Source organism: Natator depressus, chromosome 14 (genome assembly GCF_965152275.1).
Source record: "Natator depressus isolate rNatDep1 chromosome 14, rNatDep2.hap1, whole genome shotgun sequence".
Classification (NCBI taxonomy): Eukaryota; Metazoa; Chordata; order Testudines; family Cheloniidae; genus Natator; species Natator depressus.
In genome coordinates this window covers 19,770,947-19,795,229 of record NC_134247.1, presented here as the reverse complement: position 1 = coordinate 19,795,229, position 24,283 = coordinate 19,770,947, and the positions used below count along the sequence as shown (strand labels likewise).

Below are 24,283 nucleotides of genomic sequence, written 5' to 3'. Positions count from 1 at the left end.
GCTTAATCATTGACACCTCCTTAAAAATTAATCCTTACCTGCCTGGTATGAACATTAAAGACCCCATCAGTCTTTTGATAGGAGTTGAGTTTTGTTCTAGTGCTTCTGTGTTGTTGAGGGGCTGGGGTTTTGTTCTTTGTTGGTTTTGGGTTTTTTGTAAAGCTCTTCAGAATGAACGATACTATGTAAATGTAAAATACGATATAGCAACAAGCTCTCCTTTCAGCTTCACTTACTTTCTCCTGATCAGTGTCAGAAGGATTATCTTAAACTGTGCATGACTTGTCCTCAAGAAGTCTCACATTAGAAACATTGTTGCCTGCCATTTATGTGTATACACCTATACACCTGGGACATCATTTTTAGAAGATCATCTTTACCTTTCCTTTTCTACCTTCTGGGTTTCTCAGCATTTTTATCACACCCTAAAGCATTTTCCACTCTCCCTTGAGTTTCACTAACTTTAGAGACCTCCCTTCTGTCCTGTGTTGTAGCTACCATTTTTCTACAAGAAGAGGTTGTTACAGTTGCTCTTTAGTCAGCCTAAGTTTATAGAGGTCAGTAAACAGGGGGTCATTGTTTGAGCAAGAACTGAAGCACTGACAGTGTCTATTTTATTGTTGTATGCTGCTAGCCAAATTGACCACTTCAGATAGGACAGACAACCGAAGCAGCTCATGAGTTATTATGAACCTATTGTGGCAGATTTCAAAAATATTGCAGATTCAATATATGAAACTCAGACCTAGCAAGATCTTGCTATTGTTATTCCCATGAAGGTTCTGTCAGCAGGGGAATCATAAGCTTTGAACTATGCTAATAAAATCTACAGATTCTGTAAATTCTAACAGAGATTTGTTTTGTTGTGGGCTCCATAAAGGGAAAGTTACTATATGTCGTTATACAGCTTTGCGGTCTGAAAGCTACTTAATGTGTTGCATGTGATGTCATAAAAGTGGGTGTTCTTGCAAAGAATAGGATTTATTTTAGGGTAAATAAAAAACAGACTGAGCTTTCTAATCATGTGCGGACAGGAAATTTATTTTGTACCAGTTGGCTGTTTTGCTTATTTTTTATTTTGCTGGCATTTGAACTATTCAAGGAGTCATAGCTTCCTTTCACAAGAGGTCAGTTACTTTTTGTGAAAAGACTGGAATAAGATTTATCCATGAACATAGAGAATAAAAATGAAGCTATACAATAATTGATCTGAAATCTATTGTTATCCATCCTTATCAGCAATGTTATTCCATCTGAGGATATTTTGAGTCCCGTTGGTGCAACTCTCCTCAGGGTGTGTAGAGTCTAGCTGAAAGGCCGATGTAATTTGGCAAAAAGAGAGAGGAGAAAGATAGACAACCAATTCTAGTCCCCAGCCAACCATGCTATCAAGGTTGAACCTGCCAGAGACTTGCTCCTGGTGGAAGTATAGAGGTTTTGTATTTGTTTTTCATACTTTTTATTTCTGTCTCTGTTTTTGCAGTACTGTCTCTAACTTTATCTTGGATTGACCAGGATTAGAGAGTCAGTAAAAAGCTACCTACAGTGACCTCCAGTCTCAGTTTTGGTTGGTCACTATCATTTTGTTTTTTAAAGGTATTACGGTTACATAATTCTTAAGTGTAAAAATTCAGCAAAATATATGTGATTTTTTTTTAGTATTTATGACGCATTAAATGCAAATAGTACTGCAGTCACACTAAGACTATAAAAAACTTCTGAATACAAATTATATAAATTAAAGCAGAATGACCAAAGTTGGCAAATATTGCTTTGCTTGCCTTGCAAATAAATGCTCAAGAAATATATTATGAGTTTCATATGTAAAGGGTTCCTCGTGCTTTTACAGATTAACATCAGTAACTGGAAACACTGATTAAGACCAAAATATAAAATACTGTTTTTTCCTCAGATACAGTCTCTCAGATCATGTGTGATAATTGCTTTTTTCTAGATATCACCTCCTCTCAGTTTCTACTTGTTTAGCAGTGTTCAATGAGCATCTTAATTCTAATCTTTCAAATGTACCCTTATATGTTGGGTGGTTACTCAGAACTCTCAGAAAATTAAAATATGGAGAGAAATGGTGACTTAAAAATCAGTGATTTTTCTTCACTATCTGTTTTCTGTATATTTGAATGTTATGAAACCTTTTCCTGGCATAACCAGCCAATAAAAATACTTTTGATCAGTATAAATGCAGGTTACCCAATTTATTAGGTTATGCTTAGGTTGCCACCGAAAAATCATCATTTGCCAATCTGAAATTGCCAGTTGTTATGCTTAGCCCTGCATCAGTGATGGCAGTTTATTTTGAATTATATCGCAGTTTTGCTACACTAAAAAGTTGTCTTTTTTTAGGTTATTGCAGGATAACTAATATAGATATTTATCATTGTGCATAGCCTTGAACATTAGAATCTCTTTTACAGACAGAAGGATTGTGTACCAGGAATCCTGAGTTCTCTCTTATTCTTTCTAGACAAGATATCAAAGGATCTTTAACTTTAATGTAAACAGTCACCAAAGATGGAAAAGGAGGAATCTTGGTTTCAGATATCTTTGAAAGACAACACTTCAATGAATTATTATAATAGAAGATCCTGAGACAATTTGGCCCAGAGATGAAAGTGCTACCAAATAATCTACATTGACACTTATTCCAGTGAAAAGTGTGTTGATTTGAGGTGGGCTGGAGAAATTTAAGCATTTTCCTTTTCATGAAACAGTTTTTAAAAATACTAACTTTCCACTGTAAAATGAGTTATTTTAACTTGAATCTCAGAGTGGGAGATGAATCCCTTTGTTTCCTGAAGTTCCTTGGTCTCTGGGTTATATCTTGGGACACTGAAGTAGTCTGTTAACTAGTTATGTATTGTTCAGTTCAGATGAAAATATGAACCTGGCCACATACTGGATCTGCAAGGTCTTTGAAAATCCCTTCATTACATAAAATTCCCATCAGCCTTGTGTATTACACTTAGTGGTGGATATTCAAATTTCTGATACATCAGTATATAGTTTTGCTTCTTTTATTGAGACATATAGGAAGGGATTACAATGATTTAGGAGTGCAAGCAAATATATGTGGAAGTGATAGCAAAGCTGTGACTGAACTCCTTCAGAATTTGCTATAATTTACTTTTAAATAGCTTATTTTTAAAAATTTGAGTGACTTTTCTTTCTTTCCTCTTTGATGTACTGCAAATAAATCACGATATTTTTTCTGTATAAGCTGGTGCAGGTGAAAGAAATGTATTGTCTCTTCCAAGCCATTTGAATGGCCTCAGCTCTTGGAAGTTATCTAACGTTGTCACTGCAACTATGCTATCTATACATGAAAGGTTGAGCTCTTTGCAAAATTGTGTTCTTGAGAGGCCTGGCGTTTGAAGAAATCACATGTAAAACAGAGAACAGTTAATATGTCATTGGCTCTGAAGGGCTTAACAAAACAACCCTTTGTTTAGAAATTCCTTCTTTCCTGTCATTCAATATATACCATAAACAAATAAGAGATAGGCGGGGTTCATATGTTCTCGGACTCCAAAGTTTAGTTGCAATTTGATTATTTCTCTAAAAATCAGAATATAAATGACAGGAATATGCTAACTGTTTATTACTTGATCAGACAGGAATATGATGTATTAAATATAACTGCTAGGTTTGACCTATGCGTATTTATTTTCTTTTACTGGTTGTTTTTATACTTTGTGTTACTTTTTGTTTGTCCCTGTTGGCCTGTGTACGGATATGGGGGAGCTAGAATTTTAACACTAAAAATTTGATGCAAAATAAATTGAAAAAGCGTTTTAAAAGTTACTTAAAAATAAAATACATTGCTCAATAATGTGGTTTCAAGGCAGCAGCATTCAAAGACTTATACCGTTCCTTTAAATAAATCCTAGTTATATGTAGAAATGTATCAACTACATTAGCACATGTAGGCTGGCATCTTACTCCGTTGCAGTGCAAAACAAACTTCCCTTTTAACTACTGGATGCTATCCTTCCCCCCATGGCTTATTTAAGCCCACAAGATGGACAATATCCTGGACAAATTTCAGTGAATTCAATTAAACCTTATTGAATTAAGTTTAACATCTTTGGAGTTCATTGTATTAAAAATGCAACTGGTTATATACTGTTGTGGGATTGCAAGGATCTTCAAAGGACCTTTTGAAACAATGTGAACTTTTAAGATTAAGGGGGTTTCTCTAGTTAGGAGGAGGGGGTAAATGCTACTTTAATTCCTCTGGTTCTCAATCGTGTGAAGCCATCGCCTGGAGAGGTGCACAAATACTAGTCCAAGGGTTCCCAAACTTCATTGCACTGCGACCACCTTCTGACAATAAAATTACTATATGACCCCAGGAGCGGGGACCAAAGCCTGAGCCCACAGGAACCCTGCCACCGTAGACAGCGGGGGAGGGGGACAAAGCCCAAGCCCCACCGCCCTGGGTGTGAGGTGGCAAAGCCAAGCCAAGCCTAAGGACTACAGCCCTGTCACAGGAGGCCTGTAGTCTGAGCCCCACTCCCCAGAGCTGAAGCCCTTGGGGTTTGGCTCCGCATGGTGTGGCTCGGGCTTCGGCTTTGGCCCGGGGACCCAGCAAGTCTAACACCCCACTTTGGGGTCCCGACTCACAGTTTGAGAACCGCTGTACTAGTCCAAACTGGATTCTCCATGGACCAGCAGACAAAGAAAAGATTTTTGGATAAATAGCCTGGTTTTAAATTGGCTTGTTGCCTTTTTCCTTCTCCAGCAAATGGACAGGAGCCAGTCCATGTTTACTGATGTCCCATAAGATTAAGTGCTTGTTCTGAGCTGAAGCTGTGATGAACTTGTAACCACAAAGAATCCCTCTTGGGTGGGGGGTTTGAAGGACTGCTCCTGCCAGAGCACATGTTAATTTGGGGTTAATTCTGGTAAGCTTATTAGCATGCGTCTAGGTTCTTGTATTGATTTTAATATATTTTCTCTGTAGTGCTTTTACCTTAAGAATAAAATAGGCTTCCATAAAAAGAGCTGTGCGGTAATTTATAACTGTTGACAATCACTCTGTTATCAGTCTCTGAAGAGAAAGCAAGCAGGTGTGCTTGGGCAGCCTGCCTCTGCTGGGAATGACACAATGAAGGCAGGGAACTGTGCCGCCTGGAAAAATCCCATTCAGAAGGGAGAGAGATGTGGGTCTCGCTCAGAAAGGCAATGGCAGGAGAGCTGGAAGCCTGAGAGTGAGTGGCCTTGCTGGACCTTTGAGGGGAAATACAGGTGCGGTTGCCCTGCACTGTGGCACTCCTTAGCACCACCTGTTGAGAAACTAAGTATGTGAAAGTCAGTTGCCTGTCCAATTGCCATTTTTACACAACCTTTCATCAGAGGTGCATCCTTGTGTAAATCTAACTCTATGTGATCTACAATAGCTTGAGATTACTTGCTATTTCAGTTATGAAAAGGATTCTGTCTGTCTATCTTTCATCATGCTAAGGTTGTAAATAACTATGTGGCTCTGTTGCATAAAATGAAAGCAAGTCAAATATTAAGCCCATTCTTAAAGATTTATTACATAAACATTGGTCTTTGTGATGTCTTGACACAAAGGTTTTGTTCTCCTTTACAGTTTGTTAATATGACTTTAAACAGGTTCTTTCCTTTCCCTTCTGAGGCACAAGACCAGCATAAACCGCAAAACTTCTAGAAGTTGTGTAGATAACCTTTAGGTACTGAGTATTTCATTTTACTGGATGGAATAATTCCTGTTTTATAAACACTTGACTTGTTAAGCACTGGAACCTTTCCAAGCATTGGAGAAGCTTGTTGAGGCACGAATGCTAAAAGATGACTTTTTAACAGTTTATTCAGGAAAATAACAGGGTGCCAGACCTGTGATAACTTCCTGAAACTATATACACAATTCCTTTTGCTAGCTGAGATTCTCTTAATTTCAGCACTAAGCAGAAGGTTAATATGTTATCATCATTAGAAGCTGGCTTTATTAGGGAAAGAGGAGGGGGAAGGAAAGGCATCTGCTGTTAGGTCATACTATGAACATGCAACTAATTATTTGGATAGTCCACAATAATTTATTTCCCTAAATTAGTCATACCATTCCACACACTGTGACCTAAATTTTGGGGTTTGATATCCAACTTTTATACTGGATGGAAACTTCTATTTATGTAATATTTCATATTTAAGAATCATCATACAAAGGACCGCAGTGTTTGCTGTCCTTAAAATTGGTGTCCTTGGTTGGCAGGTAATAAACAGTGAGGGACAAGAGAGTTTGTTACACCAACTGATACAAGCAAATCTCTCTCTCCTTTACCCTCCTACCAATTCCTCTAGTCACTTACAATGGGAAGTGTGGGGACGGTGGGGGTGGAGAGAGGCAGGGATTTATGTGAACGATTCATGCAACATGTCCCTCAAGGCAGTTGGGTTAGATATACTTAAGAGTGTTAAAAATGTACTTTAAAAAATTAGTGATAATTTTTCTTTTTAAACTTATAGTTTAATCTGCACATCAAGATAAAATAAAAACCAACGATCAGCTTTTTATGTCACTATATTTACTGCTAAGATTAACCAAAGTTACTGTATATGCTTGCAGAAGAAGTCCGTGCATGAAATGTAATAAATTCACCACTGCTTGCAAATTCCTATGTGCTGTTGTAAATAGTATCTAACTGGGATTGTAACCAACTTGAGGCAGCGACCCTGTCTTTTGTTTATTCATGGACATCTATGGCACTCTGTAAATAATCAGTGATGACGATGATATTTTGTCCAATGCAGTGATATCATATGGCTGAACCTGTGAATCATTAAAGTTTTGTTTTATAGAATACCTTTTATACCTATCCCCAAGTACTTTACAAAGAAATGCCAAAATACAGTGACTTTGTAGGCAAAAACATCAGCTGTAAAATTCTCAGCTATAGCTCACATACAGCTTTGGACATTCAAACCTATTTTACTGACAAGGGGAAAATTGTCTAGAACAACGGTTCTCAAACTGTGAGTTATGACCCCATTTTAATTGAGTCACCAGGGCTGGTGGGGCTCAGGTAACAGCCCCCCCACCTGGGGCTGAAGCCCTTAGGTTTTGGCTTTGGCCCCCCTGCCAGGGCAGTGGGGCTCGGGCAGGCTCAGACTTCATTCCCACCTCTTGGGGTCATGTAGTAATTTTTGTTGTTAGAAAGGGGTCGTGGTGCAATGAAGTTTGAGAACTCCTGGTCTAGAACATCACTTATCACTGACACAGTGCTATGGGATCTTTTAACTTTAATCTGGACAAACACCAACAACGGCCAGCAGGAGGACACCCCTCTATCTATGCCAAGCACTGGCAATAAGCCCTATTACTAGGGTCACAGGATGGTACAGGTATAGGTTGCCTTGACTCACTTTTCCATTTAGTAGCAAAAGTAATAAAGACAAAAACAGGAGGAGCACATGAGCATGCTGCATCTTTAAACTGCATGACATGACATGGTGGAGAAGAGAAATTTGTGTCACTAGAAAATCAAAATGGGCTTATGAAAAATATCCTGGGTCGTGGTAAATTTTGTGCAACTCAGGTTAAACAGCATCCAAACTATTACCTGAAGCATGGGATTCACATATGATCTTAGTAAGGATAAAGAATTTGGCTGCACCTTTCTGCATATGCCAAAGCTTATGTAGAGACTCATCTGGGAAAACATTAGAATAGTGTTACACTAACTAGGGGGAAGACTGCAGTCTCAGCATCAGGCTGAGGCTACTGTGTCACAGTGTTGTTCCTAATATAGCAGAAGCCTTCACAACCTTACTGGTTTTCTGTTCAGAAGTAGGATTGCCAACCCTCCAGGATTGGCCTGGAGTCTCCCGGAATCAGCATCAATCTGCTGGTGACTACTGAAAGAAATCCTGGAGATTTTAATAGGATATTTTAAGAAAATGACATTATGTCACGTTGGGGAAAAAAAATATCTCCCGGAATAGCTTCAGTCAGAGTTGGGAACCCTATTCTAGATGCTACCAAAGAAAGCTGCCCATAAAGGAGGAGTGCTCAGTTTCTGAGAAATTCAGCATAAAAAACATGGTGCTATCTCGTTCTCAACATCAGTAACTTGAAGCAACCGAATCAAATGAACTGAAGAGGCATCAGTGAGTAGTGACAGAAGGAGCTTTGTTCCATAAACATTTTTGCATAGCAATGTGAACTTACTCAATAGACTGATGCATACTGCACAGTGTCACTGAATAAAGACACCCACGCAAGTCTTTTAGAGACACGAGGCAATTTATCCATTTAGTTAAGAATGCTCTGAAACACCCTGTCAGTTGGCATTTTGTCTCCACAGCTTTTGGAAATCAAGCTGATGTGACTGACTAAAAAGCCACAGATTGCTAAAAGTATGACTTAAGCTTCCCTAAGGCAAGCCAGAAAATGAAGAATAAATTCATTATCTCATTTGAGAAGCCAGATCTGCACTTACAGCTTAATTTTTGAACCATTTCATGATGAGGTTTTACCAGTTTGTCCAGTAAACTGCAAATCTTGGCATTAATATGTATATATGATCCTCTTCTCATCCCATGATCACCAAACAAAGAGAGTTCCCACCGATCCAGAGTTTGGCTGTAGAAATAGAAATATATTATTGGCTGGGTGGTTGTTGTCATGTGAAGTCATTCATCTTCACTTAAAGTAGAAAAACACTACTTCAGCAAGGAAAAAGAAAGCAGCTTACTTAGGACTGATAAGTGTCTTGGTTATGGGGCTAACTGCATCTTTGTCCCCTGTCTGGTTTCCCATCTCAGGTGTTTGGCCTCTTGTTCTTACCTGTTTCAGGCTGGAATCTCAATTCTTCCACTCTTAGACTAGGACCCAGGTATGCTATTCTGTAGTCAGTGCTTATCAAACTGCAATTCTGACTGGGGTTCAGGAAGCTGTGACCAGTGATATTGGCCATTAGCCTCCTTAAAACAAAGGATTTTTATTTAGGAGTTGGAAGTAAGCATTAGAAAAAAGGAGATTTTAAAACAAACATCCTACTTGCACATTTAATCTTATCTTATCTTGTGCTTCACTACAAGCTAAGTTAGATGTGCTTTCTTCTTAAGTTGCAGGAACAGAAAAGAAACCAACTTAAATTCTTCTAGCAAGCCCAGATCTTCCTGTATCTGAGGGTCTCTCAGTCTGACTCACCCTCTTCAAACTGGTTTCAGTGCTCTCCATGGAGAGGGGGCTTGATTCACAAAGGGTGTGCCTATACTGCAGTTGGGAGCATGCCTCTCAGCCTGGGTAGATAGGCACATGTTAACTCCGCTTGTGCTAGTGCACTAAAAATAGCAGTGTCGACATTGTGGCAAGGATGGCAGCAAGGGCTGTATGGCCCCAGGAGTTCAGGCAGGCTTGTACTTGGGCAGCTATGATCCCACTCTCCTCTTCTGGCCTCTCTGGAGTGGCTAGTGCATCAGGGAGTAGTGCCTGCCTTGGGAGAGGATGGGGACTGCTATTATGGCTGGCCTCTGTCTCTGAGTTGCAGGAGGGTAGGGGGAGTTGCTTACGAATTGATAATCGTTTGCTTTGATTTAATTGAAATACCTGGAACTTGGGAGTATTCACACACAGCATGTGAACGGGAAATGTTCAACAGGAACTAGCTATTAAAGTCTATGATAAGATGCTTATTTGCTTATATTGGAGAAAAGGACTGGCACACCTGTATGCTGAGTGAAAACTGGATCTGTGCATTTGCTGTTGAGTAAGAAATACTACAGGTCTTGGCATGGTGACTATACTGGAGTGTTCAAGATAATAAGCTTTATACAATGATAAATTAAAACACTGGTTTTACTGAAGGTAAAACTGATGACTGGCAAGTGATTTTCAAAAGCTTGTTTTAATAAACAAAACTAAAAGCAAGTTATATCTTGTATGAAACCACACAAAAAACTTTTCAAGTTATCACCTTGACAACACAGTGCACAATAAATCTACTGCTAAAGTTGGGCACTGCTGGCAAGATACTAAATGCCTTTGTTGGGGTACTGAGAACCATCAACTCCTGATTAAGTCAGTCCACAGTTGGTGAAGAAGTCAGTGTGAGTGGTCAGTCTTCAGGATCTGGCCCAAATTGGTTTCTGGAAGGTGTGGAGTGCTCTTAACTTTCACTGGCTTCTGTGTCTCTCAGGACAGGAACCATCTTTTTGCTGTCTTCTCTTGAATTTTTGTATTAATTTTGCTGACTTTGCCTGTAATAGATCTATCTTATTTATCTTTCACTATCTCATGGTAAATCACTTAATTTTCTAGTGTCTAAAAGAAAGAATTTTCCCCTCAAAATTGTTTTCAGGTGCACATAGTCTTGAGACTGAAGGATTAGTAGTGCTGACTTGAATCAAACCTGTATCAGGTAGTTGTTATATGCAGTACAAGCAACAGCTTTCCATATACATTTCAGCAGGCCTTGTTTCTGAGCTTCACCCCCTGCTGTTCCAGTCTGGGGCTTTTCTGGAACAGGGCTTAACAGTCAAGGTGAAGCAAGCATTGGTTTGGTGATACTGACAAATGTCTGTGAGGGAATAGGAATGGGCAAAATCAGTTCAGATACCATAAGAACCAACTCAGGCCTTATTCTGCACAAGCCAAATCAAACTGGAATCAATTTTTAGGTTTTTAAAGCTTCAGTGAACTGTGTTGTGGTTTTGTTTAATAAATCTTTGTTCTCCTCCTTACTTCAGGGCAGGATGATGATGCCAAATATACACACATGTGGGTCTGATTCCTAACACGAACACCAGAAGTGAAAGGCTAGTACGCTCACAAGCTGGAGTAGTGCCTTAACCTCTTAAAGTATCAGAGAAGATCACTTTATTTTGTCTAAACCTATTTATTTTTCACAAATGCTGGATGGCAGGTAGAGTTGCTGACTCAATATCTTACTCATGTGAACTTGTGAACTATCCTCCTGTTTCCTGTTTTGCTCTTGCATGAGAGAATATGATAAAGTATCCCACCAGCTGCATTTATCCATTTGCCACCTATGTGTTGGATTCTGATCCACTGGGTAAGCAGATAATCCTTTCCTTGAAGACCACTGTAAACAGATGAACATCACTCAGAGTACATGAATTTGTTTCTCGTCAGACGCTGACATCACCTGAAGCACGTGCCTCTGTGGGCCTAAAATCACATGTGATTTTATTCGCAATGTTAATGTAATTAAAAATATTATATGACCTACATCCTCAATCTGGTTTTGAGGAGTAAAACAATTTATGATATTTTCAGCCCTTGTTCCTAACATTTTCTTTTGGAATTTAGAGTGATTCCACTAAGAATAATCAGTGAGCACAGATCTGATTAAACTAAACCCAGAGACTTACCGCCAAGAACAAAACCTGTTGACGATACAAGATTGTTAGGTGTAGATGGTTTAACAGATTACTTCATTAAATTGTGAAGATTGCTGTACAGTTATGTCATTTTCTGTTTGGAACTTTATGTAACTGGATTACAATTTGATTATGACAATGGTGCATGCAGAATCTTGATGATATTGTTTAGTTATAGTTATTGATAGTTTAGTTATTGATAGTTAGATGATATTGTTTAGTTATAGTTATTGATAGTTTAGTTATTGATAGTTAACCTGTACTATTGTTTTTAACAAATTATTGTTTTCTTTTGGCCTGTTTATAATTAGCTAATTCTCAGAGCTCATAATACATTCTAAATAACAGCAACTTTAGCTGACATAGAGTATAAACATGACAAGACTTTTGACAATGTTTGTGATGGAACACAAAGGCCCTGCTTGCTTTCCTGTAAGCAGGGAATTAACTCCTTATGTAGACCTCACCCAGATGTGCAGGGTCCATTAGGGAGGCAGGACTGGGAACTGAGAGAATACAGGAAATTATAAAACAGCTGTTTGGTAAGCAGAAGTAGGCAGGTCTCTGAGAAAACCAAACCTAGTTATAATATAGCTGTGCTGTAACCAGACTGACCAAGTCTCCCAGTATACCAGGGAGACTCCTGTTTACAACCAAAAAACGCTCACCTCCTGTGTTTGTAATTGTTATATACTGGCAGAGGTAGCACCAAATCCCCTGTCTCTCACGAGTCCCAACCCCCTGTCAACCCATCCAGTCCCTTTTCCCTTGAGCCCTGTCCCTTTCTTCCCTACACACAGGTGCTCCTGTATTATCATTGTGTTTGACGGCAGCACTGGCACTTGGTGTGCGCGGCGCTTCTGGGCCTCTGATGCTAGTACCTGCATTCCTGATACCACAGGAGTGGCAGAAGCACAGTAACCCTGGACAGTCAGTGCTGAGCAAATTCTCCCTGCCATCAGGGTCTTTGCGAGCAATCAGTCCCACAGGAGACTCTACCTGTGTTTTCTCCACTGCAAGAAGCAGCGGGGAGGGATGCCAGGCTGTGGCAGCTGCTCAGCATGTAATGCCCAGGGGAAACAGTCAGGAGAGACACCCCGGAAGGAGGCACAGTAGCAAGTGGCATGAGACCTGTTGGGTGGCGGGTGTGTAAGGAGTGGGGGAACAGAGCCAAGTAGGAGACTGCTCCTGGAGAGGGTGCAATGCGGCAGCCTTGGGTCGGGATCAAGGGGAGGTCACAAATCTCTCTGACATTAATTGTATAATGTGTTGGTTAGTATGGCTGTACTGCAGACTGTGGAGATTTCTTATTGGTTAACATTCTGGGTATGGTGAGACTGTCTTGTTTGTTTCTCTGGTTGCAACCACTGCAGTCTAAAAAAAAACCCCAACAACAATTCAGCAATAAAACCTGGACCAGGTAACTTACAGAATTTTTTATTGCAGACCCTATTAACCCATTCTACCAAATTTGCAGTGTTTCAGCAAATATGTACAATGATGGGGGATATGAAAAATAGTTTGGAAAAAATCCAGAGCAGGCCAAACAAAGGCTCTCACATCTGTCTGAACAAAATCATAACCCAGTGTTCCAATGCTGCAGAAGATGTATATGTGAATGGGTAGGTCTTTAACTGCACATGGTGGGATTTCGTGATAGATTTTATTTCCTGAAGCAAGCTCAGCTTTCAAAACTTTGGGAAACACTGCCAGAACCATTGCAATGGTCAGTGGGGGCCTGGTCCATAACTAGGGCTTGCAGGGGCTACTGTAATAATAATAAGTGCTACTGTGCTTTAAAAGGCTTTTTTCCCACTCAACTCTCCTTCCCATGATTGCCAGTACTTGTAGTCTGAATGTTCTGTCACTGCTACTTAAAGAGCTCTCTCATCCCTTCTCCTCTTCCTTGATGTGGTGAAGCACTGAAATGGGTTACCTAGGGAGGTGGTGGAATCTTCATCCTTAGAGATTTTAAAGGCCCGGCTTGACAAAGCCCTGGCTGGGATGATTTAGTTGAGGTTGGTCCTGCTGTGATAAAGGGGTTGGACTAGATGACCTCCTGAGGTTTCTTCCAACCCTAATCTTCTATGATTTCCAGCCAATGTCCCTTTCTCTCCCATGGTCCTCTTCTTGAAGGAAATCCTTAGCCTGAAGTCAGATGTCACAGTCTTATTACTTGCTCTGAGTCTGAGTAACTGGCAAAATTCCTGACCAACTCTAATTCTAGAGCATTGCTTAGTTTGGGAAGGACTTTAGCGTGTGGAATTGGTTTATGGGGTCATGGCAGGGAAAGCAAAAATATTGTTTTCAAAAAACATCTTAAAAAATCAGGATTAAACTTAAAACGCCCAACATTTGAAAATATGGAAATTCCAAGATAAAGTACCCAACCTACTTTCAGTTGCCCTCCAAGGAGACAGTAGCTTCCTATATCGTCCCTTCTTTATCGGTGTATCATTAAAAATGTGCATCTGCAAGCCCTGGTTTTATAATTGATTCCATAGCTACATGTCTCTGATTCAAAGTAGGATGCTTTGCAGCCAATCTAACCTTTGTGTGCTGTAATATATCATCTGGACCTAATAATATTTAGCTCTTACATAGTACTATACACCCAAAGATCTGAAAGTACTTTACAAAGGAGTTGTGTTATCTCCATTTTACAGATCGATAAACTGAGGCACAGGGAGGGAAGTGACTTTGGCCAAAGTCACCCAGTGGCAGAGTTGGGAATTGAACCCATATCTCTTGAGTCTCACTCCAGTGCCCTATTCACTAGACAATGGTACTTTCCTTACCTATGAGGGTTGTGCATACTATCCCTAGCTAATGCAGCTGGCTCACACAGAGAATCATAGATTCTGATTTTGCAAGGTACTGAGTATTTTTTAATTAACAAGTACACATCCATGAGTGGAGGGGTTTACCTTACCTATGTAAAATTTTGATCTAGAACTACCAAGGTCATTTTTTGTCACTGTTCTTTCCATTTGTTATATATCATCCTGATAAAGTTCCTGTGGGGGACAGGCAAGCATCTGAATAGTTTTCATATTTTTCTTATATATGGCAATAGTATGTTCTAAAAACATTGCATTGAAATGTGTGCCCTTCAACTTGCTAGACATTTGTTCCATCATAGAGCTAGACTTTCCTAAATGGCACCATATGGAACCAAAAGTGGCCTTGTCTGATTTCAGTGAGTGATTTGATTTTGTTTGTTAGTTTTGGATTTCTTTTTAAAAGCGTCAATCAGAAGTGATGTGATCCTGGTAATAACATGTTGTAAATTACAATACATCCATTCTGTTGCATATCATGTCTTTTGTTTGAAATTGCTACACTATAATTTTAGGAGTTTGAGAAACAAAATATTTCAGTCTGTTTGGTTTGATGACAGGTATTCAGCTTCTAGCTTTTAAAAGCACTGGAACAGAATGTTTTGGGTTGTGGGAGACTTTTATTGCTTCATATTGTGGTAATGTTTTTGTTTGTTTGTTTATATCATTTGTATCTATAACTTTTAGCAGTTAAACTAACTCTAATTTCATCAAGCTGATTATATATCTGTCAAAATCTATTCTACTACATGGAGCTACTAACTGTGGTCTGTAACCTATCATTTTAATCAGCTTCTGTACAAGATGACTGGATGTGATGCCACTTAAAAAAAAAGGCTCCAGAGGTGATCCTGGCAACTACAGGACGGTAGGCCTAACTTCCATACAGGGCAAATTGGTTGAAACTATAGTAAAGAACAGAATTATCAGACACATAGATGAACATCATTTGTTGGGGAAGAGACAACATGGGTTTTGTAAAGGGAAATCATGCCTCACCAATCCACTAGAATTCTTTGAGAAGGTCAACAAGCATGTGCACAAGGGTGATCCAATGGATATAGTGTACTTAGATTTTCAAAAAGCCTTTGACAGGGTTCCTCACCAAAGGCTCTTAAGCAAAATAGGTGTCTTGAGATAAGAGGGAAGGTTCTCTTGTGGATCAGTAACTGGTTAAAAGATAGAAAACAAAGGGTAGGAACAAATGGTCAGTTTTCAGAATGGTGAGAGGTAAATAGTGGTGTCCCTCAGAGTTCTGTACTTGGACCAGTACTGTTCAACGTATTCATAAATGATCTGGGAAAAGGGGTAAACGGTGAGGTGGCAAAATTTGCAGATGATACAAAACTACTCAAGATAGTTAAGTGCAAAGCAGAATGCGAAGAGTTACAAAGGGACCTCACAAAACTGGGTGAGCGGGCAGTCAAATGGCAGATGAAATTCAACATTGATAAATGCAAAGTAATGCACATTGCAAAAACATAATCCCAACTATACATATAAAATGATGGAGCCTAAATTAGCTGTTACCACTCAAGAAAGAGATCTTGGCGTCATTGTCGATAGTTCTCTGAAAACATCCACCCAATGAGTAGCAGCAGTCCAAAAAGCTAAGGGAATAATGGGCATCATTAAGAAAGGGATAGATAATAAGATAGAAAATATAATATTGCCTCTGTATAAATTCATGGTACTCCCACATCTTGAATACTGCATGCAGATGTGATCGCTCCATCTCAAAAAAGATACACTGGAGTTGGATAAGTTACAGAAAAGGGCAACAAAAATAATTAGGAATATGGAATAGTTGCCATACGAGGAGAGATTAATAAGACTGGGAATTTTCAGCTTAGAAAATAAATGACTAAAGAGGGATATGATAGAGGTCTATAAAATCATGACTGGTGTGGAGAAAGTAAATAAGGAAGTGTTATTTGCTCCTCATAACAGAAGAACTAGGGGTCACCTAATGAAATTAATAGGCAGCAGGTTTAAAACAAACAAAAGGAAGTATTTCTTCGCACAACACACAGTCAACCTGTAGAACTCTTTGCCAGAGGACGTTGTGAAGGCCAAGACTATAACATCGTTCAAAAAAGAACTAAATAAGTTCATGGAAAATAGGTCCATCAATGGCTATTAGCCAGGATGGGCAGGGATGGTATCACTAGCCTCTGTTTGACAGAAGCTGGGAATGGGTGAAAAGGGATAGATCACCTGTTCTGCTCATTCCCTCTGGGGCACCTGGCATTGGCCACTCTCGGAAGACAGGATACTGGGCTAGCTGGACCTTTGGTCTGACCCACTATGGCCGTTCTTATGGAGCAACGATGCAGAGAATTAAAAAACTAAGAACAAAAAATAGTTATTCATCAGTAACTGTACAGCTTCCTTGCAGTGATTGTCTGGGACAATTTCCTTCAGGATAATAAATAATAAAGTTCTTTGTCTCCTTTTCCATAGTCATCATCCAACTCACTCCCCATTGTTTTCACCATGAATAACTTTACTGGCATGACCAGGTGTTGCTCAAGTTAATACATCTATCATTAGATTAATTTTAGCCCTGTTCTCAACCTAACCATGTAAAAATTATTTGCATCTCCAAAGAAATATACAGAACATTGGTTTATCCTTAAAATGTTGCTTGAATACCCATGTAAACTGACAGTACTGTACTTTTACAGGTCAGTGTATATAAATTGCATAAAAACATCTGCATTACTGTGCATATGTGAGAACAAATCCTTATAAGAGATGCAAAGAACATTTTCATGCTCTGTCCATACACATAAATGATTTGTTTTGGCTGATAAATAAGGCTGAGAGTCTGTCACGGAGGTCACAGAAATCACAAATTCCATGACCTTCCAGGACTTCTGCAGCAGCCACCTGAGGAGCTGGCGCGGCCCGGGGCCAGCCACACTGGCTGCTCCTGGGGCAGTCTCAAGCCTCCATGCCTCCCTCCCCCAGCAGCAGCAGGAGTTTCGACGTGGAAGGGAGCTCAGAGCTGGGGCAGGGAGTTGGGGCACAGGAGGGGGTGAGGGCTCCGGGTGGCGCTAACCTCAGGGGGCTCCCCGGAAGCAGCAACATGTGCCTCGGCCCCCAAATGAAGGTGCGGTCAGGCAGCTCTGCGCAGTGCCTCCGCCTGCAGGCGCCACTCCCATAGCTCCCATTGGCCATGGTTCCTGGCCAATGGGTGCTGCGGAGCCAGCGCTTGGGGCGTGGAGAGTGCGCAGTGCCCCCTGGCCGCACCTCCACCTAGGATCCAAGGGAAATATTGCTGTTTCTGGGGAGCCCCGTGGAAGCAGGTAGGAAACCTGTCAGCAGCAACTCCCCCCCCCCGCAGAAGCAGGGGTCCCCCCACAGAGCACCCCCAGGCCACCCCCCTCCAGAGCACCCGCGGTGCCTCTGGGCTGCCCCTGCCCCAGAGCACCCAAGATTTAATTGGGGTATATAGGATAAGTCATGGGCTGTGAATTTTTGTTTACTGCCCGTGACCTGTCCATTACCTTTAGTAAAAATACCCATGACTAAAACATAGCCTTACTTATAACCAGTCTCATTAGGTGTTCTATATGTTGTGATGAAATAAAGGTTGTCCAGAATATCAGCATTGACCCTTAGGAGAATGTTCTCTTTACAGAGCATTTAAGTATCTGATTAGTCTCATTGGAGTTAATTAGACTATTTGCATTGCTTAAAGTTAAGCACATGCTTAAGTGCTCTGTTGAATCAGGGCCTTAGTGAGCAAGTGGCTTTTCCAGTCTCCTTCACCTTCAAATACATTTAGCATACCCCAAACAGGCTTAGGACTTGTCCCCCTTCTGGAATTTTGCTTTAATGATAAAGAAGTTTCCACTCAGTTGCAGTCCAACGTTTCTTCCTAAGCTTTTTTCATCCTACGGTTCCACCTTGGGCACTCCCACTTCCTTGGTATCTATGGTGGAGCTAATAAGTACTTGCAATAGTGAGTCAGCTGATCAACACCTGCTAATTCGTTGCCAGGCTCAGCATCTCCCATCAAAATCAACATCTGCCAGCAGGTTGTTTCACTGGAAAATACTGGCAGCATATTACACTTTTATACATATAAGCCATGATTTTCCAACTTAGGTGCCTAAATCCATATTTAAGCACCTAAATAAAAGTGGTCTGATTTTTCAGAGGTGCTGAGTGCCCTTCAGCTCCCGATGTCTTCACTGGGAGTGTCTGGTATTTTGCCCCTCTGAAAGGCAGGCCATTTCTGTTTAGTGATGGGATATTCAAATATGCTTCAGTGACTTAGCAGCACAAGTCTCAGCACAGGACTATTGACTTAGGACTGGTCTTCACTACAGGGAGATGGATGCTGCTGCAGTTGATGCAGCAGGGGTCGATTTAGCAGGTCTAGTGAAAACCCACTAAATCGATGGCAGAGCACTCTCCGGTCGACCCAGGATTTCACCTCTCTGAGAAGAAAGGGAAGTTGACCGGAGAGTGTCTCCCGTCGACGCAGCGCAGTGAAGACACCTGGGTAAGTCAAGCTAAGCTAGGTTGACTCCAGCTACGTTATTCACATAGCTGGAGTAGTGTAACTTAGGTCAAGTTACCCCAGTAGTGAAGACAAGCCCTTATAGTGGGACTTGTGTTACAGAGTCACTTAGATGTTTTTGAAAATGCCATCCCTAGGTGCCTCAATATGGAATTAAATTTAAAAGATTTGAATCTGTGGGCCTAAAGTTAAGATCCTAAATCCCTATTTATCCATCTAAAAAGAAAAGTGGCCTGAGGAACTGAGCAACCCCAGCTCATATGGTAATTAATGAGAGCAACAGATATCTAACTGTGGATTCAGAAGGCTAAATTTATGCAACCAAGTTGGAGAATTTTAGCTGTAGAGTAATATTAATTATTGCATCTATAGTATACTTTGAAATGATCTTCTGGAAACGAATATATTTTCATTAGTGATTGAAACTGGCATTAAATTTGTTTATTTTTCTGTTTCCATAAACCTGCTTGTACAAATAACTTTCTTTGGAGCTGGACACAATATGCCTTTTTAACATCAGATTTCTGTTTGACAAGTTCAGTCTCCTGGTTTGCTAGATATTTTTCCTTGTAATAAAAGTGATAATTTGTTTATCTGACATAATCCGGATATTCTGGTTTATTTCATAGTTGGGTTTATGGCATGTTTGTTTAAGGCAGCAAAGGTTGACTATGTACAGTTCCTTGCTAGTTCCTAGTTGGTGCTACTCATTGAAGCTGTGAGCATTCAAAAATTTAAAATTAATAACTATATTCATGTTGTCTATCAAATCATATGTTTCTTTCCAAGACTTTTAGTTTAACCAGGTAGCATTAAGTACTGTATACATATTGTTCTGGTTTAAAATCAAGCTGTACTTCACTTTCCCCAATTTTCCACAGAAAATCATAGAAGATAGATCAAAGTTTGTAATTTTGTGCTTTCTGAAAGCACACTGGACACAGACTTACCATTATATATGTACTTTCATTATTAAGATTAGTATTTTTAGTAAAACTAGTAGAATTTCAGTTGTGGTAGTTCTCTCAAAACTTGAATTATAGTTTCAAGATTTTTGGATTTGTTGTAAAACTTGCTATTACCAATAGGAACAGTCACAGTGCTACAGTATATGAAGTAGGAAATACTAGATTTAATTTCTTAGGCCATGATTCTGCAAAGACTTGTGCAGGTGCTGAACTTTAAGTACATGAGTAGTCTCAGTGAATTTAATGGGGCTTCTGATGTGTTTTAAGTCCAAGATAAGCCTAAGTCTTTGCAGGACAAGGGCATAAGTTAATAAATGAAAATAAACTTTATTATCAAAGAGTATATCTGTTAGGACTATTCTTCCTTTTCACTAAGGTTTCACTTTTTTCCCTAGGTGTTTACCTCCCATGGACCCACTGTGATCATGCCTACCTGGTTCTGCTCCCGAGAATGGTTTTGTCACGTGGGCAAATTTAATGAGGGTGGGAAGGTAAGTGCTACTGATAGAAACAAAATTGATACTCCATTCTTGATTCCATTTTGTTAAGAATTGTGTGTTAGCAGGACAATTGGTAGTGTTATTCTCTCAAGAGGTCTTTTCCTATTGCTATTAAATGGGCCACAGAATGTTAGTTCATGTGTGGATAACTAAACTCAAATACTACAGGGTTTAAAACTGAGGAAAAGCATTTCCTCTTCTGGCTTGCAAATTTCAGAAAAGACTTCAGTTCATCAACAAACACTCCTCCAGCTTTTTGGTATGTTTCTAGAGTTAAGGCTTTGGCGCACAGCGCTGAAACAACATTGGTTACGTCTATGCATCAGCTATGGGGTGTGATTCCCAGCTCGGATAGACATACATGCACTAACTGTGCTTGAAGTAGGGCCTAAAAATAGTGTGGCCACAGTGGCACAGGGAGCAGCTCAGGCTAGCCACCTGAGTATAATCCTGCCCAACCTCCTTGGTACAACTTGGGCAGTTAACCTGAGCTGCTGCCTGTGCCACTGCGAACTCACTGGTAGTTTTATGTGTTAGCTCAAACAGAGCTTGCAATGTACGTATAACTGAGCTGGGAGTCTCACCTCCTAGCTGCTATGTATACATATCCTGTGTGATGGAAGGACATTCTGATAATTAGCAAGCACACTTATATTCTACTTTGTTTCTGAATACTTGTATGTAATACTGCCAGACATAGCATTGCAGTACTGCTGAAGGTAATTCCTACTCTAATTTATGTACTACTTATTACAATACTAGATTATTATCATTGCTGTTATTAGATTTACAGTACCACCTACTGACCCCAGCTGACAGTGAGGCCCCGTTGTGCTAGGCACTGTAAAAATATATGGTGAGAGAGAATCGCTATCCCAAAGAGTTTACAGTCCAAATAGAAAAGATGGAGAAGGGTGGGAGGGGAAACAAAGTCCAAGTGGTGAAATGTTTTGCCTAAGATCACACAGCAGGTCAGTGGCAGAGCTTGGAATAGGACCCAGGTCTCCTGAGTCAATCCAATGCCCTATCCAGTAGACAGACCATATGACTTTTTTCTCTCTCTCTCTCTCTCTTGCTTTACCCTGGGGTTGACTTTCCATTATCTGAAGAATACCCATTTGACTTAAATCACCTCTTGAGCCTTGCCCTGTAACCATGCTGATATGGTTTGGATTTTTTGCCTTCCTACTTTTTTAATTTTATTTTACAGCATATGTGCCTCCTGTGAGTAAAAGTGATCAGCTTAAATGGCCGCAATGCCAAGTCTAAGGGTTTTTGGATTTATGATATAGGTAATGCACACATAATAGTTACCTGCCAGTCAATAATAATAAAAAAAAAATCCTTAAATTTAGCCTCATTTCCCACAGTCTACTCCCTCCCCGAACACCTGGTGGGACAAGAGTAGCTTTGTTGGGGTGTCCAGGAGGTCAACAAATCCAGGCTCTGGCAGACAGACGGGATTGAGTTCTGGAGACCAGGGACCTTCAAAGAAAATGCCCTGCTAATAGCCCCCTCATCTCTAAACCCAGGAGTCTCTTGTTCAAATGCTTCCACTGCCCACAACTGCAGGATTGTGACAAGGGAGGAAAGCAGCAATTTCCCAAGTCATCTCATCCTTAACCATTGAGGTGGGATTTTCAGAAGTGCACAGCGTTGGCCTAGCTCTTCCCTTTGGAATAAATGGGAGATTTGCCATACACAACAATGGGAACAGAGTTACTGGTCAACACTGGGTTGTCTTTGTTTGTGTATATGCTGACTTGACTCATCATCTGACTTGTTAATCACATCTCTCCACCTTCTTGAGTTAGTATTAATTATGCAATCTACAGGTGTCAGGTTGCTGCCAGTAAACAGAGAAATAGATCAAGAAATCGCTAGATTCTAGTCTTTCCATTTGCAAAACTGTTTCCATACCAAAAAGCTGCATTTCTCACTTGGAATTAAATCTGAACACCTGTTCTTCATATGTCAAATGTTGGAGAGGTTGTGATTTGAAGAACTAAGTAAACAAAGCACGTGGAATAATCAAATGTTAACCAATGTCTAAATCCTTCTTATTAGTAAAGTATATCTAATTTTCCCAATGCTTCATGGGAGATTTAAAGCATTTGCTTACAAAGACTCCATTTTATTAACAAACTTTCTCTCCTTCAAGACGTTCATTCACTACAAAGACATATTTTCTCTGCATTAGCATTATTGCAATATCCAAACAGAAGTATAAATGACTTCTTCTGAAATGGTGCTTGTCTACTTGTGACTAAAAATCTTGACTGTACATCAAAGGGCAGAATTACAAATATACTTTGTGCGCTATCCAAGTACAATGATAAAAATCCTATTACACAATGTAAATAAGGAGAGTGGAATGGCTATCACTGTTATATGTATTTAATTATGTTTGTTCAGTTCCATTATATGTAAGTGAGGAGAATATTTAGTTATTTAATCATAAGAGCCAGGGTTGAAATATTTTGAAGTAGAGAAAGCAAGTTATCCAGTAAAGCTGACTGACTGACTATACTAACTTTCATATAATTGCCTTGCAAGTAACTGATTTTAATATGTGTTCATGGTATGCTGAGTAATATGGAATACCACTGAAATCTAGGCAAGAATATAAAGATTTTAATGACAACCACTTTATTTAGGATAGTGTCCCCTCTACAGTACATCCAGAGGTAGGAGGATGGTGATATAATGAATGTATTTTTGAGGAACTTTATCAGAAAACTGAAGAGAGAGACTTCCTGGAGTGCATCCATCCCACACAAATTAAATTTAGTGACCTCTGTTATTGGAACGAGTGGCAAGATTTTATTTACAATTTTTGAGCTTAGTATGTGAAAGTTTTCTCTTTGGGAAACTTCTGTGTGTGACGCCATCTAATTTATTTGATCAAGTGTGTGGCACGTTGCTTGTAAATTTATTCCAACACATAGAAATGTTATTAAAAAGCCATCACTGCCTTCACATATGTGTCACAAAGAGAATGAAGGGTTCCAGCCTTATGTACAGTTTCCTTGTATCATTAAATGACTGGTACATTTCAAAACTTGATTGCCCATGAGAGTCGGGGACTGATAACCTTGGCCAGGAACAGATATAGTGGAGGCTGGTGCTCTGTGAAGTTTCCACTATATATCTTTATCAGAGCACCTCAACCTTTGGCCAACAACATCTTTTGCTATTCTAGTTATGGGTCTGCACATAGCTCTGCCTAAACATATCCTCCCTCCTTCAGTCATTAGACTACAGAGCTTTGCCCTGTCTCTTGTGGACATCCAAGTAAAAGTTAAAGATCCCATGGTGCTTTTGGAAAAGACAAATAACCTGCATCCTGGCCAACATTTTCTTAATTCTCATGTCTTGTGTGAACTATTTGTAAGTGTGTAATTGCTACACAATTACTACACTACGATACCCTAACTTACTGCTTGGTAAATACTTTTGAGAAACTTAAAGCACATAAGACATAGGTAACCCCAAAATCTTTTCTGGCCTGCCTAACTAGCAAACTCCTCTTCTTCAAACTTCTGCTGAACAAAGGAGAATCAAAAATGGCAGTTTGCATAATTGTGCTTTTATATGGACAAACTTCACCATGAGATTAGAGTGAGAAATACCACAATTATTTTATCCCTGATACCCAGGGCAGATCAGTGTAAAATATTTTCTTCTCTAACTAAATTCTCTATCCTGCCCCCCTAACCCCACCCCCAACTTTAACATTCCTTTTTAAGTGTATCCAGACTAGAATTTTACGTAAATCTTGCCCCTTTTTAAAACTTATCTAAAAGTGCAAACAGAGGGAAATTATTTTTAATGAGCCCCAGGTGTAATCATGTAGCGTGAGCAGCTAGCATTTCTGAATACAAACTGCAGTTCAGAATGCAATGGCTCGCTCTCAGCTCTGATCTGTTCCTGTGATAAAGGGTCATGGAAAGGAGGAACTGAGGTGGGGTTGAAATACATCTTGGTGCACAGGAGAATGCAGTGAATACTCCAAATGTCTAAAGGAGCTGTATAGCCTTTGAGGGGCTCGCTAGT

The 24,283-nt window shown here is 39.9% G+C and overlaps 1 protein-coding gene across 3 annotated transcripts in view; it reads left to right on the top strand.

Moving 5' to 3' along the window:
• QTGAL (queuosine-tRNA galactosyltransferase) overlaps positions 1-24,283 on the top strand; it is a 304,979-nt gene that overhangs the window by 211,073 nt on the left and 69,623 nt on the right. For all 3 annotated transcript variants that reach the window (XM_074971518.1, XM_074971521.1, XM_074971520.1), the window contains exon 7: positions 20,123-20,218. In XM_074971518.1, coding sequence (XP_074827619.1) covers positions 20,123-20,218 — 96 coding nt within the window. The remainder of the gene's footprint in view (positions 1-20,122; positions 20,219-24,283) is intronic.